Source organism: Pseudorasbora parva, chromosome 22 (assembly GCF_024679245.1).
Source record: "Pseudorasbora parva isolate DD20220531a chromosome 22, ASM2467924v1, whole genome shotgun sequence".
In the NCBI taxonomy this organism is placed as follows: Eukaryota; Metazoa; Chordata; class Actinopteri; order Cypriniformes; family Gobionidae; genus Pseudorasbora; species Pseudorasbora parva.
Window position 1 is genome coordinate 33,468,896 of NC_090193.1, and position 20,075 is coordinate 33,488,970.

General features: G+C 37.8%; 1 protein-coding gene across 20 annotated transcripts in view; it reads right to left on the reverse strand.

The window, feature by feature from the left end:
- The window catches only part of itpr1b (inositol 1,4,5-trisphosphate receptor, type 1b), a 183,666-nt gene that overhangs the window by 2,330 nt on the left and 161,261 nt on the right, over positions 1–20,075 (reverse strand). For all 20 annotated transcript variants that reach the window (XM_067431963.1, XM_067431981.1, XM_067431977.1 and 17 more), the window contains 2 exons: positions 19,660–19,820; positions 7,835–7,996 (listed from right to left, as the gene is read on the reverse strand). In XM_067431963.1, the coding sequence (XP_067288064.1) occupies positions 7,835–7,996; positions 19,660–19,820 (323 nt within the window). The remainder of the gene's footprint in view (positions 1–7,834; positions 7,997–19,659; positions 19,821–20,075) is intronic.

Below are 20,075 nucleotides of genomic sequence, written 5' to 3' on the forward strand. Positions count from 1 at the left end.
GAAAAGGGAAAAACAGCCAGTATGCGGCAGTCCTGTGGGCGAAAATCATCGTGTCCATCATGTCTTGTTACCACTGTGCAGGCTGGTGGTGGTGGTGTAATGATGTGGGGGATGTTTTCTTGGCTCAATTTAGGCCCCTTAGTGCCAATTGGGCATTGTTTAATGTCTATCATGTCCATCCCTTTATGACCACCATGTACCCATCCTTTGATGGCTACTTCCAGCAGGATAATGCACCATGTCACAAAGCTTGAATCATTTCAAATTGGTTTCTTGAACATGACAATGAGTTCACTGTACTAAAATGGCCCCCACAGTCTCCATATCTCAACCCAATAGAGGATCTTTGGGATGTGGTGGAACGGGAGCTTCGTGTCCTGGATGTGAATCCCACAAATCTCCATCAACTGCAAGATGCTATCCTATCAATATGGGCCAACATTTCTAAAGAATGCTTTCAGCACCTATATATATATACAGTCTTGTTCAAAATAATAGCAGTACAATGTGACTAACCAGAATAATCAAGGTTTTTAGTATATTTTTTATTGCTACGTGGCAAACAAGTTACCAGTAGGTTCAGTAGATTGTCAGAAAACAAATGAGACCCAGCATTCATGATATGCACGCTCTTAAGGGTGTGCAATTGGGCAATTAGTTGAAAGGGGTGTGTTCAAAAAAATAGCAGTGTCTACCTTTGACTGTACAAACTCAAAACTATTTTGTACAAACATTTTTTTTTTCTGGGATTTAGCAATCCTGTGAATCACTAAACTAATATTTAGTTGTATGACCACAGTTTTTTTAAACTGCTTGACATCTGTGTGGCATGGAGTCAACCAACTTGTGGCACCTCTCAGCTGTTATTCCACTCCATGATTCTTTAACAACATTCCACAATTCATTCACATTTCTTGGTTTTGCTTCAGAAACAGCATTTTTGATATCACCCCACAAGTTCTCAATTGGATTAAGGTCTGGAGATTGGGCTGGCCACTCCATAACATTAATTTTGTTGGTTTGGAACCAAGACTTTGCCCGTTTACTAGTGTGTTTTGGGTCATTGTCTTGTTGAAACAACCATTTCAAGGGCATGTCCTCGTCAGCATAGGGCAACATGACCTCTTCAAGTATTTTAACAAATGCAAACTGATCCATGATCCCTGGTATGCGATAAATAGGCCCAACACCATAGTAGGAGAAACATGCCCATATCATGATGCTTGCACCTCCATGCTTCACTGTCGTCACTGTGTACTGTGGCTTGAATTCAGAGTTTGGGGGTCGTCTCACAAACTGCCTGTGGCCCTTGGACCCAAAAAGAACAATTTTACTCTCATCAGTCCACAAAATGTTCCTCCATTTCTCTCTAAGCCAGTTGATGTGTTCTTTGGCAAATTGTAACCTCTTCTGCACATGCCTTTTTTTTAACAGAGGGACTTTGCGGGGGATTCTTGAAAATAGATTAGCTTCACACAGACGTCTTCTAACTGTCACAGTACTTACACGTAACTCCAGACTGTCTTTGATCATCCTGGAGGTGATCATTGGCTGAGCCTTTGCCATTCTGGTTATTCTTCTTTCCATTTTGATGGTTGTCTTCCGTTTTCTTCCACGTCTCTCTGGTTTTGCTCTCCATTTTAAGGCATTGGAGATCATTTTAGCTGAACAGCCTATCATTTTTTGCACCTCTTTATAGGTTTCCCCCTCTCTAATCAACTTTTTAATCAAAATACTCTGTTCTTCTGAACAATGTCTTGAACGACCCATTTTCCTCAGCTTTCAAATGCATGCTCAACAAGTGTTGGCTTCATCCTTAAATAGGGGCCACCTGATTCACACCTGTTTCTTCACAAAATTGATGACCTCAGTGATTGAATGCCACACTGCTATTTTTTTGAACACACCCCTTTCAACTAATTCAACTAATTGCCCAATTGCACAGCCTTAAGAGCGTGCATATCATGAATGCTGGGGTCTTGTTTGTTTTCTGACAATCTACTGAACCTACTGGTAACTTGTTTGCCACGTAGCAATAAAAAAATATACGAAAAACCTTGATTATTCTGGTTAGTCACATTGTACTGCTATTATTTTGAACAAGACTGTATATACATACATACATACATACATATATATATATACATACATACAATCAATCAACTTTATTTATATAGCGCTTTTACAATCACGATTGCGTCAAAGCAGCTTCACAGTGTCAAGCAGGATAATATTGCATCAAAATTAGATTTGGCTGTACAGTCGTTCTGGAGAAAACAGTGATGTTATCAGCTTATTTAAATTTATCATATAGCGACAATGTTGGCAGATCAGTATTATAGTTTATAGAATTAATTAAAACCTAAATCATAAATTTTATCTGTATAACTAGTTGAATAACTTTGATCATAATTTTAGTGTCCCCAACTGAGCAAGCCAAGCCAAAGGCGACAGTGGCAAGGAACCAAAACTCCATCGGGGCATGATGGAGAAAAATAAACCTTGGGAGAAACCAGACTCAGTCGGGGTGCCAGTTCTCCTCTGGCCTATTAACACCGTGTATGATTATTATTCTGGCAACCTTACAGGTCAGAAATCATATTAGATCGGATTATTCAAAATTTGAGTGTGTGTACATACACACACACACACACACACATACATACACACACTATTAGTAAATGCAAAACTGTAAACATGTTAAATTAAAATATAGTTGAACTGACAGCTTCTGCTTCCTATACATCAACAATCACACACACACACGTCTGGTTCAATATCTTGAATTTCCAGAGACGTAATGGTTTTTATACCGTACATTCTATCCCCTTACACTGCCCCTGCCCCTAAACCTACCCATCACAGGAAACATTCTGTATGATTTATAAGCCTTTTGAAAAGTGGGGACCGCTGGCTGTGTTATCCACTGGCTGTGTCATTGTGACCCACAATATAGGTGATCTCAGGTTTTACTATCCTTATGGGGACATTTGGTCCCCACAATATAATATAAACTAGGACACACACACACCCCGCCTCGTTTACTATCTTTGTAAGGACTCTTCATAGACATAATGGTTTATAAACTGTACAGTCTTTCCCCATACACTAACCCCACCCATAACAAAACTTTCTGCATTTTTACAGTTTAAAAAAAACACGGGGACCTCAATTTAGGTTCCCACGGTGAAAGTGAAGTCCCCATGAGTCTGTGCATTCAAGTCGAAGTCCCCACCAGGATAGAAACACACACACAGTTTTTGTTCATTTTGAATCATCCTCGTCTCTGTTTTGTCTCTCCCACAGATCAGGCATGTCATGCAGTGATGCATTCAGTGTATCCATTCACGTTGCCTTGGTTATGACCTCATAACACAAGCATGTCTGTGTGTGTTAGGTGTGTGCTGTCTTAAAGAAAAGCTTCTGGGAATATAAAATGGAGCAACTGGAGCAATGTCATGCAGCATTGTGTAACTCAGCTACAAAACACAACTAACTCACACTCATTCTTACGTACACAGTTCCATTGAAATTCAGACTGTCTGTACTGAAATCCCCTACTCTGACTCAACAGCTGCAAAAATGAGCCAATGTATACTCGCGCATGTATATTAAAGTCGGTGTCCACAGGAAGTACCTCACAATTAAACAAACATGCAGCAATTTAAAGATAACTGGCACTCCTCCTTCTCCTGCGAATCCATATAAGGAGCTCTCAACTACAGTTTATCATCACTATCTGTAATCCAAGTAAAACAATAATACGTTCAACAATTAATATCCATAATAATGAGATGAGATCAAATGCTTTAGAGCGGAAACAGCTCATGAGATCCTTCCTTTTGTCAAATAAACGTGAAACATTATTGAATCAGTTCATCAAAGGGATCCCAGGCAGATCACACATATATATATATATATATATATACATATATATATATATATATATATATATATATATATATATATATATATATATATATATATATATATATATATATATATATATATATATATATATATATGTTTATGTGTGTGTGTGTGTGTGTGTGTGGTCCTGGTAAACCCTAGCCTAGAAATCTAGACGCACCCTAGCGGCAGCAAATCTAATCTGCCTGCGAGTGTCGTCTAGCAACTCTCAATACCCTTCTGAGCTGTATTCGCCTAACTCTTGCCGGGCCAATCACATCGTGTATAGAGTCGGTGGGCGGGGCCATAATGACGACGGCGAAACTGGCGAACGGCGGTCTTTCGAAACAGCTTTGACCGTGACTCTGGAAGACTTGGAGTTAAGCTTTTCTCTGAGAAAAGAACAAAGAACGGCACTGAAGTCATTCTTAAAAAGGGAAGATGTGTTCTGAGTTTAGCCGACCGGATACGGCGAATGTTTAATCTTTCAACAAGCTCTGCTTCACCTTCGTTGCTCTGGTTGGTTGTAACGCTATCCAATTGCGTGCAGAGGGAGTTTGATAGACAACCGTTTATCTCGCCCCTCGGATTGAGCTGCCAATGGTGAGTTTACGCCCCTATATATTCAAGTCTCCGCCTCGCACACGCCCTCATTTTACGCCATGGACACACGGAAGACGGCAAAGAAGCGAAACTTCTCCGACGTGAAGATCGGGCGCGTCTCAATCATCTCACTAGTCCACTAGTCGGCACTGATTAGGACATAAATCAATGGGCTGACTCCCTGATCAGTGCTCGGACTACTGAACTAGTGAGATGATTGAGACGCGTCCATCGAGACCATCCCCAGGGAAGTGGAAGAAAAACAAAACAAATTGTTTTATTTGGGAGTTTAAAGAGTGGGATTAAAGGCACCCACAAAAACCAAATATGGAACCAAATTACGAGTACTGTTAATAGTGTGGGGGTTGAGAAGAGCACTCCAGCAGTTTAAATGTTTGGATGAGAAATTACCTATCATGCATTATTATACAGCACGTGTTTTGAAACAATTAGCATTTAATTTCATATCATGGCACATGTATTGGGGTGTACAATAGTGATGATGATGTGATGTGGAATACCATTAATTCACATTAATAATTGCATGACAATTTAAGATTCTTCTTCTTCTTATTATTATGATTTTTATTATTAATGACGCTTATTGTTATTTAGAAGAAGAATGTCGTTATTATTTATTTTATTATTATTATTTAAAAGAAGAAGAATGTCATTTTTATTATTTTGTCAGTCTGATTTTCAGTCCCAGTCCGTGTGCAGCGGCCAGGCCTAACCCTGAACCGTCAGGTAAAGCACACAGGCTCGCGACTGGAGGAACGCATATGCCTACAAATCAAACGCTTTGGTAAAGTCACACAAATTAAACATTGAAGTCCATGTTGCACAAAAATAACCACTGAAGTTTATAATTCCTATGTTGTTGTTGTTGTTTTACAGTGGGTCATAATATAGCATATCTCTGTCAGTGCGTTTTGTGGTGTTAGGAATTGTTTTACGTTAGGAATCTCAAACGTGCGTACACCACCTCCTGAGCTGGCGTAGGATTAGAGCCTCCCGTAAGCCAACGTCCATATTGATAAATCTCAAAGTCACCGTGGGTTTGGGTGTACGCTGGAAATTTGGTGCACGCACTTTTGATAAATGAGGGCCAATGTGTTTATGTAAAAATTGTAAAATGTAAATAATAGGTATGCAAAATATTTTATTTATATTTAAATTATTTTGAGCTTTTAAACAAAAAACTGCAGATCAAAAGGTCTTGAAATTATACCTTCGATTAAAGCTTTCAAAATATCAATGGCGTTTTTTGTATATGAATTGTATTTATTGTAGTTACGAATACTTGAATTTTTGATTTTGCATTGGACAGTGTGTATGGCAGCAGAAAAAGTGGAGAAAGACAAACCTGTTATAATATTTTAACAAGACGATGGACTGACACATTTCAACAAATCAAATTCGTTTTCAAATATTTTCTGGACGGTTGTGTGAATAATTGTTATTCTCTCTTCTGAGTTTAAACTTGTAAAGAAAGAAAAAGTAAAACTGCGCGTACCGCCGCGTGTAACCGCCGCATTGACGCAGGTTAAATAGAGAAAGTTTGTTGGTTTTTACTTGCTTCGCCTTCTTTTAGCCAAACAATGAACTTTTCCCCCTGTCTAGAGCACAAAAATACAAAAACAGATCAACTTCCCTCTAGACACTTCCCATTTTGTGTGGCTACACACCTCAAGTTGGTGTTAATTCCACACTATTTACAAGAAATCGACGGCTTGACAGCAAATCCCACGATGCATATTTCCATCAAAATATGAGCGTCTAACTCAATGACCCACTTTATCATATTCATCTACTGTGTGTTAGACTGTTTATCTGTGGAAACAAACAAGCTCGAGTTCGCAGAACTTCATCTGGACGACAATGCGTCTGAATAAAAGTGAAACAACACTTGGCCTCGTGACGCAGGTGAAAGATCATTTTAAATACCACGAGCTGAAGGCAGAACAAGAACGACTGACAGAAATGACTCATTGCCCTTTGGACTAATTGAAGCTTGTAGAGCAGGGGTCTCAAACTCAATTCACACGGGGGCCGGTGGAGGTAGACTCTGGGTCAGGATGGACTGCAGGGGGCGGGGGGAGGGATGGGGGGGGGGCACAAATGATCCAGTATTTTCTTAATCTTTATTATTAACAGTGCTTCAACATGAATGTTTCTTCTGAACATGAACTGTATGAACATGAATGGTTCATATAGGCTTTTAAAAAAATATATAGCCTATATAAATTAAATCATTATGTAATACTGAAATAATAAATGTTTTTATTTTTATTTAAAATAATAGACTAATTCAAAGCAAGGTAAATAACAATGGCCAAACAGAACAGTGAACAAAATTCTAGGTCTAATTCTAGTTGGGAAATAATCTATTTGGGACTATTTGCAAACAATATTTGCGTCAAATATATTAGTCCCGTGATTCTTCGCATGAGGTAATAAATACGTAGCCTACATCCGCTGCTTATATTTGAGTTCCTCAGTCTTCAGTCTATTAGGAGACTTTTAGTAAATCGCCTTAAATGTTCAGAGTTCTAATCCGCTCTCTAGGTTTCTTCTTCATTAAAATGTTCATCAATGATTGTATATTAAGAGCATGGACACACGTTGCATTTTGTGTGAATTTGTGTGTGCATTTAGTTTTGTGAATTCACCAGAAAGAATAGTCACTCTCCGCAACAGCATTAATCGATAGATTGACGCGCTCGTCTGTGTGTGTGTGTGTGTGTGTGTGTGTGTGTGTGCATTTAGTTTTGTGATCTACTACCGCCTACTTTGATTGGATTGGTCATCTGAGCGCTGTTAGACCACATTCATTTCGTCTGTCTGATTAGCCTCTGTTCCTGTCAATCACGCGGTGTCAACTATACTGCATGAGAGAGGGCTGAGCTAACTCTCTCTCTCACACACACACACACACACACACAAAGAGTGAGGCAGAAAGCGTGGCATGCGCGGCACACGCAACGACTCCGCAAAAAGATGCATTTCAGAACAACGCACTAACACTAAACTTTGATGTCAAGTAGGAGGCCACAAAATATCATCCTGGGGGCCGCAAGTGGCCCGCGGGCCGCAAGTTTGAGACCCCTGTTGTAGAGGTTATGGAGTCGTACTGACTGACCTTGAAGGTGTAGTTTCACCCTCCCCCAACTATAAGTTCTAGACTGTGAAGTCCATTTAAACTGCTTAACGGGTCAGGCTATACCCCATCTTCACTGGAGCGTGAAGAACTGGCTTAACACGTCAGCATGCCACTTTGGACATAATGTTCTGACATCCGTCCAAATGCATCTTCACTCACCTGTTCTTTCAGTTCAGTGAGCTGGCCTGACAGGTTCGAGACGAGCTTCATGGTGGATTCAAGCTTCTCCTGAAGATTCCTGATCTCGTTCTGCTCGCCCTCGGCATCGCTGCTAACCAGCGACATGGCCCGCATCCGTGGAAACCAGTCCAAGTTGTGTTCCTGTCGGAACATTAGACGTTTATATACAACACAGGTATATTCCTGTGGGATTTTTATTCAGTAAGGAGGATGTATTAAATAGTTCAAAACTGTGACAGTAAAGGGAATTATAGTGTTTGTTTTTTTCTATTTTAAACACATGCTGTTCTTTTGTACTTTCTATACATTAAAGACACTTAAAAGTAATGAAAAATGATTTCTGAAAGATCATGTGACACTGAAGACTGGAGTAATGATGCTGAAAATACAGCTTTTCTATCAAAGGAATAAATTACATTTTAAAATATATTAAAACAGAAAACAGTCATTCTAAATTGTAATAATATTTTAACATAATTACAGTTTTTACTGTATTTTGGATCAAATATATGCAGCCTTGGTGAGCATAAGATACTTTATAAAAATAAAAAAAAATCTTACCAATCCCAAACTTTTGAACAGTAGTGCACTTTAAAAATGTACAAATGTAAAGTATTAAGACCGTTTGTTAGGCTTTATATATATATGGGGACACTTCACTTCATACATTACATCCACAATTGGCTTGTTTGATATTTTTGTTATTGAATGCTAGTAAAGTCTGGATTATTGGGTCACTGCATATGAATGACCTATTAACTCACTCCCCTAGATTCTCCCCATCCACATGGTACAACCCATTCTTGAAGTCAGACCCTGACAAATGGGGTGCTTGAAATCATGTCCTCCTCCACATCACATTTCCTCCGTGTTCACTATCATAAGAGACTGTGTGTTTACATCTGACAAAATTCCCTATGTGTAATATGATTACAGCAAAGGAAAGGCAGTATCAAAGTCACATGAGCATGAGGACAGCTTCACCCTCAGATAAAAGCTTCAAAACATTAAGCAATGTTTTTCCCTAAGTGACCAACAATTATTTAACAAGGGGGAATCTACCATCCTCCTAGATGAGATATCTGACATTACGCACACTAATTCAAACAGCCAAAACAACCTCATAGATGGCATGAAAAGAATACAGTAAGGAAATTTGGTACCACAGCTTTCCTGCTGCATGCCACAGACTAAAATACATTTTTAAGAGGCCCAAACAAATCAAATCAAATTATCTTATCTTATAATTGTATTAGTGATGCCTTCTAAGCCAAAGAACTACATAACTGCATTTAGGGCTACTTTCTACATTAATCCGGAAAACTGTCTTTTTCAAGGCATTTTTTCAAAAGTTGCTCATAAAAACATTAGTGTGGATAAGGCCTTAGAATACCATAGAAAACACATATTTGCAAAACAATACATTAGCATCTTAGCAAATGCATAGCAACTCCTGAGATACCACCCTGACGACTGCATAGTACCACATTAAAAACAGTTTACAATATCTTAAAGGGGTGGTTGCATGCGATTTCACTTTTTTAACTTTACTTAATGTGTAATGTTGCTGCTTGAGCATAAAGAGTATCTGCAAATTTACAGCGATGAAAGTTCAATGCAAACGGAGATATTGTCTTTTAAAGTTATGGCAGATTATTGCCTACAAAAACGGCCGGTTTGGACTACAACGAGCTTCTTCCCGGGTTGGTGACATCATAAACCCTTGCTGTTAGCATAAACACTTCCCCAGATGTGATTTCTGCCCGTAATGGTAAGGGCCGTGGTGTTTCGGGACAACCTGTGCTTGGCACTTCAGCCAATAAAAATACATGAAACTACATTTGGCCATCTAACCAATCTAAGACCATTGTGTTTTTCAGAGGGATGGGCTTCAAGCAGGAAGTAAACAAAGGACAGTGGGGACAGTGGTGTGGAATAAAGGTCAAATACACGTTTAAAAAAAGAAGAAGTATTAAGACATGTTATACTGCGCCGCATAAACACAACGCAAACACTCCTTCAACAGTTGCATCAACACCCTGGCAACCACCCAGAACAACATACTGTAGCATGGCCGTGAGTTTTGCACAGGCAAGAAAATGTATGTGTATACTTGACTCTTTCAGTGATTTTTAATGGGCTGTGACTAGTACAAACAGTTCTTAATGAAAAATCCATGTCCTTTTTTGTCGCAATATCTCAAAATGGTTTATAGTACAACAAGGCATCGTAGACAGCAGCGGGAGTGCGAGACCCGACCTGAGCCGATTGCGAAATGTCTGACTTCCGGCTGGTGGGAAAGGTCAGATGCAGCTCCTAATAAGGACGAGAGGGATTCTAACAGAAGCAGGGAAAAAGTGAGAGTCGCATTACGGAACGCAGGAGGGGAGAGGGAGTACGGCCAAAGGACACTTCATTCTCTGGTCATGCACTTCCTTTTTTCCCCGAAGCTGGACTGCTTGCACACAAATACACAAACATATCAGTGTTTTTAAAATGATCTCTGCCTGCAGACAGGTCCAGGCTAGAGGGGTTCGTGAATGCAGTCACCATATTCTATAAAAGTCATTAAGTACCTCCAGCAATTAACATTACATAACTGCCGTGACATGCTACACAACACCTAAAACTATTTTAAAAAGCATTCTTTCTATTTATAACAACTATGCATAAAGTTATGTTCTCATATTCCTAGAAAGACTGCATGAATTTTTTTAACACACCGTAGGGCCATTTAAGTGAACTGCAAAAGCAAAACGTGCATCTCGTGCTTCGCCCTTAAAGTAACAGCACTGGTTAGTTAACCCGTAAAATGACATTTCTGATCACTCGAATAAACTAAGCGTTTTTTTTTCTAAAGCAGCTTGGCAAGTGATAGATTTTATGTTGATCTCAGCATGGATGAGAAGTGGTCAGAGGGCCTCTTATCCCTCTCTCTGAGGAAGATGTATTCTATGTTTGAATGGTTTACATCTTCCTCAGAGAGAGGGACAAGAGACCCTCTGACCACTTCTCATCCACGCTGAGACCAACATAAAATCTATCAGCATGTCAACCAATAATGGCTGAGTTATATATTTTATTAATTTTTAATTATTTAATAAGACTTCAGACAAATATGGAAAAAAATGTCAAAAAGAATAAGGGTCAAATAACCCTTTTTTCTTTCTGAAAACGACATTAAAAAGTGATTATGAAGACATAGCAGTTTAAGCAAACTTTTGGGGGATATATAAGATTTTCTTTAAAAAATATCTGCAAACATCAAAAAAGAGTTCTACCAGCTTTTTCCTACCAGATTTTCTTGCTGGTTGAAGAAAAATAATTATTCCTAGCATGAAACCTTAATTTCTGCATACAGCAATGGCAACGGCAAAAATAATAATGACTGCTTTAAAGCAAGTTTCTCCTATGTCTGACATTAATAGACCCACCTCAAAGTAAAAGCATGTTTAGCCCATAAAATGAAAATTCAGACCACTCAAATAATCCAAAGCAATGTTTTTGAAAGGAAAAGAGAGGCAGTTTTGTATAGTTTGGAAAGTCAACCAATAAACGCCTCAGTTGTATATTTTATGAATTATTTAAATAAATAATTTTATAAGATTTTCAGACAAATATGAAGGAAAATTGTCACAAAAAAATAAAAAAATAAATAAGGCTTATTTTCTCACTGGATGACAAAAAAAATTCTAGCATTCAACCTTAATTTCTACATCCATAATTTCAAGCAGTTTCCCCGATAACTACCTCTGTTTGCCACTGGTCGATTAAACCCCGTCTCAAAGTAACATCATTGGTTTAGCCACAAAATTACAAGTAGGGTCACTCAAAACAGCCCACTTATATTAGTCTATCCACATTAGGAGAAAGAAGTTTTATACACAAAAGCTTGTTTCTGCTTCAGAGTAAAGATAACTGTGAGACAAAATTTTAAAACACTGATATATAAAATGTGATATATATATATATATATATATATATATATATATATATATATATATATATATATATATATATATATATATATATATATATTTTTTTTTTTTTTTTTTTTTTTTTTTTTTTTTTGGAGGCAGAAGCTGAGGAAATGGTGACCTGTCATATCTCAAAATAAACACTTTCCCTTACACATTTATATAAACTTTAACCTAATGTGTTTAACCTAACTTGTATGCATGTGTGTGTGTGACAGAAAGAGAGAGAGAGGTCGTTCAGGCTGCAGGTGCAGAGAGCGGAGAAGTCCCCCTTTGCCTCTGAAATCTCAGACGGGCCGTGCGCACACACTTCAGACAGACGGTTCCACTCAGGCGCAGGGGAAAATCACAGGTAATGCTCTCACTCATTCTGAGAACAAGAGAGGAGTGCGTGTGCACTCACTTCCTGCTGCCACAGATGTTGAGGTTTGTGTTTACCTCCGCCTACAAACACTGTCGTCTGTGCATGGAGACCAGCTGTCAGCCGGTTTCGTCATCGTCATCACAGAGGCACACACCGTTATCTCTAATCAGCAGCAAACACTGCGGCGCATATTATTCTTGAAATCTGTCAAATGAATAGACCAACGTCAGCCACTCTTCAGACTACCACAGTTCCTGCCAGCCCAAGACTAGTGTATGGCATAGACGGATGCCCTACAAAACTGAATATATAGTTATAACTCTGAATATATTAATGAAAATCCAAATATATCGTTACAAATCTGAATATATATAAATGTAAATCCTGAATATTTATAGTTGTAAGTCAGAATATATAAATGGAAGTCAGAATATATAGTCAAGTCAGAATATTCATTTTTAAATTTTGAATATGTATAGTTATATCTCTGAATTTATAAATGGAAATCGGAATATATAGTCAAGTCAGAATATTCATTTATAAATTCTGAATATGTATAGTTATATCTCTGAATATATAAATGTATATCTGAATATATAATTAAGTCGCAACTCTAAATTCAGATTTACATTTATGTATTCAGCAATATATGTTGAGCACATGAACAAAATGACCAGTCAGGGTTGTTTAAGGAACCGTTCAACAGCGCTAAAAATGCTAGAGGGAAATACTGGTATCGTCTCATTTTTAAAAAAAGGACAACTCTATAGTATAAAAAAAGTGTTGGCCTTATCTGTAAGGTAGCATGCCTCAAAACAATTACCAGATTTACATTTAGAGTCTCTCTCACTTTTGCCAACATGGATCAGTGAATTTAATGACATCACTCTGCACATCAGCTCCTCATCAGTTTTTCTGTCCAATAAAATGCTCTCTAGAATCTAAAGCCCCCTTAACGCCTCCCGCTCCCTACATTATAAATAGACATTGAAGCTGTGACTGAAACTGGTCACTCATTTATTATTTTCTACATAGTGAATGGCACATAGTGCACTATATAGGGGATAGGGAACAAGTCAGACAGTGTAAATATGATTTCCACTGGAGCATATCAAATCTGGTTTCACGTTAATGTCGCACAAACCGCCGCAGCACACACGGTCTGCTCCGGTCCAGAGACACGATAACTTATTAACCAGGCCTTTCAAGTACCTCCACACCAAACTCACTCATCTTTGTCTTTATGGACCTTGCTTTGTGCACTAGTGCGCAGTCATGTTGGAAAAGGAAGAGGCCATTCTCTAACTGTTCCCACAAAGTTAGGAGCATGAAAATGTCCAAAATGTGATACGGATATATTAAGAGTTCCTTTCAGTGGAACTAAGGGGCCAAGCCCAACCCCTGAAAAACAACCCCATACCAATATCCCCCCTCCACCAAACTTTACACTTGGCACAATGTAGTCAGGCAAGTCCATTGAATTGCCAGACGCAGAAGCGTGATTCATCACTCAAGAGCAGTGTTTTTCAAAACATGTCCTGGTGGCACCCCAGCCCTGCACATTTTTTGTGTCTACCTCATTTATTCAACTCATCAGCTCAACAGTAGAGACTGCAAGAACTAAATTGGGTGTGTCTGATACAGGAGACATACAAAATGTGCAGGGTTGGGATGCCTCCAGGACTGATGCGAAAACCATTGCTCTAGAGAACATGACTCTGTAGAAAGTTGGCGACTTGTTGGCATACAAATGCATCAAGTGACAAAAGTTCACCTAATACCCACAAGCAGATTTTTGATGTTTTTTTCTTAAAATCCTTAAAAAATATGCTTTACAATTAAATGTGATTATTAATATACACAAAACTTTAAGCAAATTTTTAGCAAATTTTCAAGCTTTTTTGAATAGCCTATCTAAGAAAAAAAGGGACCTTTTTTGTGGATGTTGAACAAAACAAAAACAAAAAAATCAACTTTTTTATTGTTTAAAGGAAATCCATAATTTATACAACCGGTATGAATTTTAAGCAGAAGTTTAGCAAATATTTAAGCTATTTTTTAATGATGCCAATGTATAAAAATGAAATAAAAACCAGCATATCTTATGCACGAAAAAGCAAGAGGATATAGTGACATGTCTGCATCATGACCTATGCTGAAATACTCACTTCCTCTGGTCTCACTTCTACAGAAACGAGAACTACAACCATTTCTATATATATAAAAAATTCCTTAAAACATTAAAGAGATGGTTCTTCCAAAAATGTCAATTTTGTCATTGTATGACATACAAGAAGACATTTTGAAGAACGTTGGCAACCAAACCATTTTAGTTACCATTGACGTTGATTGTTTGGAGAGAGAAAAAAACGTTTATGTTGCACAGAAGAAAAAAAACAAAACATGTTTGGTATGTAGTATGAAGATTAGAATTTTCTTTTGCATGAACTATCCCTTTAATGTAGTAATCACAACAGAGCTTATCTGCTTTATCCGGTATGGTGGAAAAAATATAAATGAAACGTATGCATCTTTTTTTTTTTTCACGCTGCTTTGGTTTCACGCTCATCTGGGTGTGTTTGTGCACGTTTGTGCGTCCGAACCAGCCCCCTCTCAAACCTCTATTTCCTAAGCTTTGTTTACACTTGACAGCATTGCCAGTAAATGTGTGAGTGCTCTAGCCACATCAATTTCAACTGTATCTGCTGCTTCAATGGAAATGAGGGAAGTGTGAATTTCATTACTAATACCGCAAGAGCCCACACACTTAGACAGGATGCTCTGTGGTCTGAGCAGCAACAACAGCTTCGGGTCCTAAACGGGACCCGAGCGTTCACGCACCGCTTCAAAGCTTGACAATTACGACTAACGTCATCACAAAGACGTGAATAATATTCACAGGGGAAAAAGGCTTAAGGGAAAACAGCAGGTTCATCTAGGGGTTCTACCTACAGACTTGCTTGATCTAACCTCAATTACCTGAATGAAAGTAGACGATCAAACAGAAAAGGTCTTTCCTTACAATTAAAAAAAACTATTTAGGTGCATTTCCTTTTAAAGGGTTAGTTCAACCAAAAACGAAAATTAGCCCATGATTTACTCCCCCTCAAGCCATCCTAGTTGTTCATGACATTCTTCTTTCAGATGAACACAATCAGAAGTTATATTAAAGGAACTGTATGTAAGAAATGTATTTCAATTAATCATAAAATGGCCCTGATATGTCACTAGACATTAAGAAATCATGTTCATTTCAAATACTTATATCACTGACAACAGTAGTCCGGCCAGGATATTGCCATTTAAAAGTTGTTGTTGCAGCCCTCAACTGATGTTGTCATGTTGTGTTTTGGCCTGAAGCTCCGCCCTCCACCTATCGACCAATCATGAAGTCAGTAGTGTTTCTGCATCCGGGTTGCCAGATCTGCTCTAGTTACCACAGCTGCAGCTACAAACGTTCCTGCTGATCCTGCAGCCGATCTGGCAACCTCGAGTCAGGGGGAGGGGGAGAGGGGATAGTGATTGCTGAACAGCTTTGGCCACAATCTTACATACAATTCCTTTAAACATGTCCTAGCTAATCCAAGCTTTATAATGGAAGTGAATGTTGGGTCATTTTTAAAAAGTCCAAAAAAGTGCATCTGTCCATCATAAAAGTGTTCCAAACAACACCAGGGCTACTATCTAGCTTCCGGTGAAACGGGAGGAAAAGTGTATCGCTCACGCGGGCGCTACACTTATCGGTAAGTTGAATAGAAGAAGCTAGATATTACTTTATAAAGTTTTAAATATGGATATTTTTCTTACACAAACGCATCACTTCACTTCAGAAGGCCTTTATTAACCCCCGGAGCTGTGTGCAACAGTTTTATTACAGACAGATGCACTTCTATGGGCATTCTATTAATATAAGACATTTTTAATATAACTTCGATTGTATTCGTCTGAAAGATGAAAGTCATATACAGCTAGGATGATTTTAGTTTGAGTAAATCATGGGCTAATTTTCATTTTGGGGTGAATTAACCCTTTAAGTAGTGCAAGTGCTGGTGTATTATGTATCAGGCAAACCCAAAAGTTATGATAATGATTAATGGCGAAAGGAATTCTCCATTGGTTTTCGGATAAATAAAGAGCTAAAGTTTGGCTATAAACAAACTAAACCTTTAACCTCAACCTTGCAAATGTGTGACAAATTTGCAATGTTTTTTTGTTTTGTAAAAAGTTTGATTTACAATAGCAAGTGGACTAGTGAGTAAATGAGTTTTCCTGGTTGGCGTGATGACGCCTACTAAAAAATTATTTAGAAAGAAAGTTACCTGGTTGCCTTAAAATTTTGAGTTCATTGAAATTAAAATTTTGAGTTAATACAATGAACATTTTTTGAGATTCAACAACCTTTATTAAAATATTATTAAAAGGTTTTGTAAGCATATTGGGTACTTGTGTGTGTTTTATTTCTGATGAAACATGCCAAATAGTGCTATTTTCATGATTTATCAAATTTTTGATGTGGTTCAGATACAATCATATTTTGAGTTTCTATTTATTAAACAAATTTCCTTCATTGTATCAACTCAAATTTTTAATTTCAATAAACTCAACATTTTTAAGGCAACCAGGTTACTTACTTTTTTAAGTAAAACCAATAAAAACCAACATTTTTTTTTTACAGTGTAGCAACCTCTCTAGTCCCATTTAGCCACTTACACATTGTTAGACACGTCAACACTTAAAAAAATGGGAGAAAGTGGGATATTACTTTTGTATTTTTGAATAAAACAGAATAAAATGTGAAAAATATGTTGGGTTCTTGTGCTCACCATAGACTTTATTTTAGGCATTTAACCAAAATCCCACTGAAAAAAACCCTGACTTCGGATGATGAAACCGGAAGTTCAAAAATGCTAACTTGTTTCCAGGTCTTAGAACTCATTCCTGCAGCTGCAACTTTGAGCTCGGCTCGCATTTCTTTCCAGATTTCATTCTCCCTATCATTTCCTGTTCTTGTCTTTACTATATAAAGTTTCAAAAAGTGACTTTATGTGTGTTTTCTAGTCAAATATGGCCTTATCAACCTCAGCCTGAAGCTCTTCCCAGCATGTTTGGCTTTTCTTTCTCACCTTCTCACAAGCCACAGAGAGAGACCTTGCATTGTCTACTGATGCATCACAAACTGCTCTATCCTTTGTTATCGGGTCAAAGGTTCAACATTTTTTAGGAGACCTTAAAGGGCACCTAATCCCAAGTCAAGTGATTCCTCGCGAGACCACGAGGGCAAAGCCTCAAAATGCGCCACGGAGGTAGGGAATCGGGCCAAAAGACACCACCCAGATCAGAAACTGTGTCAGAAACCCACCGCTTGCGCCATCTGCGTCAAGAGAACAACCACTTGTGTAGAAGGGGCTTTCCTGAGCACTTCTCTGTCGCTAAAATTACTCAAAAGTCACATAAAACGCTATTAAAGTTCCACGCCATTGCATTAAGCAAAGCATATGATGACCTATAAAAAGGCTATAAAGATAAAACAGGATGTTTAAATGAATAACACAAGTGCCCTCATTTTGAAAGCCACTTAATAGACTGGTATTCATTGAGTGATTCGCTATAGTCATTAAACGTGTTATTCCGAGGAAATGCCCGTAGTGCTTTAAGAAAAAGATCATTTTTCAAAGAAACATTTTCATACAAAGGCATACACACATTTAGCAATCATGAGGGGAACTCCTGCTCCTCTGGTAATCCAACTGAAGCGAGTCATATGTGTGTATGTGTGTGTGCTTTTACAGCTTTTCTCAAGGATTAACACATTCCGAGCCATTTTCAGAACATCTTAAGACTCCAGTCTGAAGGCAAACAGAAGCTCTGGCGTCCCTGAAAGACCCAAGGTCACAAAGTTGTAATTATACAAGTCAAAGTAGAAGGTTTGGGGTCATTTGAGGGATTTACTAGGAGGAATCTGGTGCAAAATTCCTTAAGTACACTTTCCCAAAGGCAAAGTTTAAAGCAGGCCACATTCCCCACAGACAACTAAACCTCTGGGGTCAAGGTTGTGGACTAAAAGTAAAATGAGCTGTATTTTTAAGAGGTATACATGCCTTAGTGCAACTATCATAGCATGGTTTAGTCCTCATAAATACATCATTCTTTGGAAATCTGATATAAAACGGCTTCTCTGAAGTCATGCTATGCGGAGGGGGAAAGAAACCCACAGACAAACATATCAGTGAGCTGTCTGATAGTAACTCTTTGGTTCCCTCGCTGTGTGTACAAGCAGACGCTCAGTGTTGAACATTATCACAGCGTTATCATCTGCCAGAGTTCACAAAAAAAATCATCAGCGGTAAACAAACACATACACTGATCCATAACTGCGGCACGCCATTGGTCATCATGTGACTTTAGCCCAAGGGTATAAATGACCTTATGGCGAGTTTCTTGCAAGGTGACTGCTGTCAAGAGTTTTAATTTATGATTAGGTGCTTAAATGGAAGAAAATTGAGTGATTTTTATTAAAACCAGGTATTGGTATTAAAACCAAAAATGTAAAACATAATTTTATAAAAGCACCAACACTACTGTTCAATACTTCTGGATTTAAAAAAAAAAAAGTTTCTTAGTAGCAAAGAATTATGCATTTATTCGCTCAAAACAGTAGAAACAGTAATTGTATATTATTTTTAATATATAATTTATTCCTGTGATCAAAGCTGAATTTTCTGCATCATTATTCCAGTCTTCAGTGTCACATGATCATTCAGAAAACATTCTAATTATTATTATCAATGTTTAAAACAGTTGTGCTGCTTAATGATACATTTTCAGGATTCTATGATGAATAAAACATTTTTTAAAAAGCTTTTATTTAAAACAAAAATAAAATTTTGTAACATTATAAAGGTCTTTACTGTCACTGATATATTTAATGCACCATTGCCAAATAAAAGTATTCATTACTTTACAAAAAAAAAAATGTAATGGATGCGTGCATAACTTCTGTTAAAACGTCATATTTTACCATTTATGGATTTACTTCTATTGTGATCTGTAATATTTGTGCCTTTTTTAAAGAAAAAGAGGGATAAAGTTGAAAAAACAAGTTTCTTTAGATTAACTAGTAACGAGAAGCTGTTATCCTAAAATATTTCTTTTAAATGAATGAATGGTTCCTTTATGTGGTTCATGCATACAAGTCATTTTCTTGGCACGAGCGGTAAAAATGTTCAAATGAAATTCTTTTAAGATACCACATCCACCTAAGATGCTACACTTCCTTTAAATTTAACTAAACTTGGCTGTTGTCCATGAAAACATTTCCTTGTTATCTTTCTAAAAAGTAGCAAAGTCTGTTAAAATATCTGATTGAAATTCTAAAGATATCAACACAAAACCATACCCCATCTAGGATGTAACATTTCAATTCAATTCAAATAAAGTGCTCTGCCGCACTTCAGATCCCTTACCCGGATCATTTCGGCCACATAGCTCTCAGGCCCTGTGAACTCCGTGGAGTCTTTCACTTTCACAAGCACGATGAAGAAGAGGTAATGCCACATGTTGTGCTCCACCTTAATGTGCTCCTCAAACGTCACCGTTTTGTTGTCAAACTTGTCCCTCTCCAAACCTGTGGAGCACAAACACAATGAAATGAGTTTGCATTACTCATTTCAAATGTTTTTTTTTTTTTTTTTTTGAGGTGGTTGAGGTCAGTTAAGAAGATCAAGATTAGGGGTAATCTTGAAGTGACAAGATTGGTGATGGTCAAATGTCAAAAAAACAAGAATCTATTTATTTTATCTCCAATCAGTTTATTCAGTGAGAGGGAAAACTATCATTTAAGGCGAGACACGGCAGGTGAAAACATCGTTTTTTCACGCAG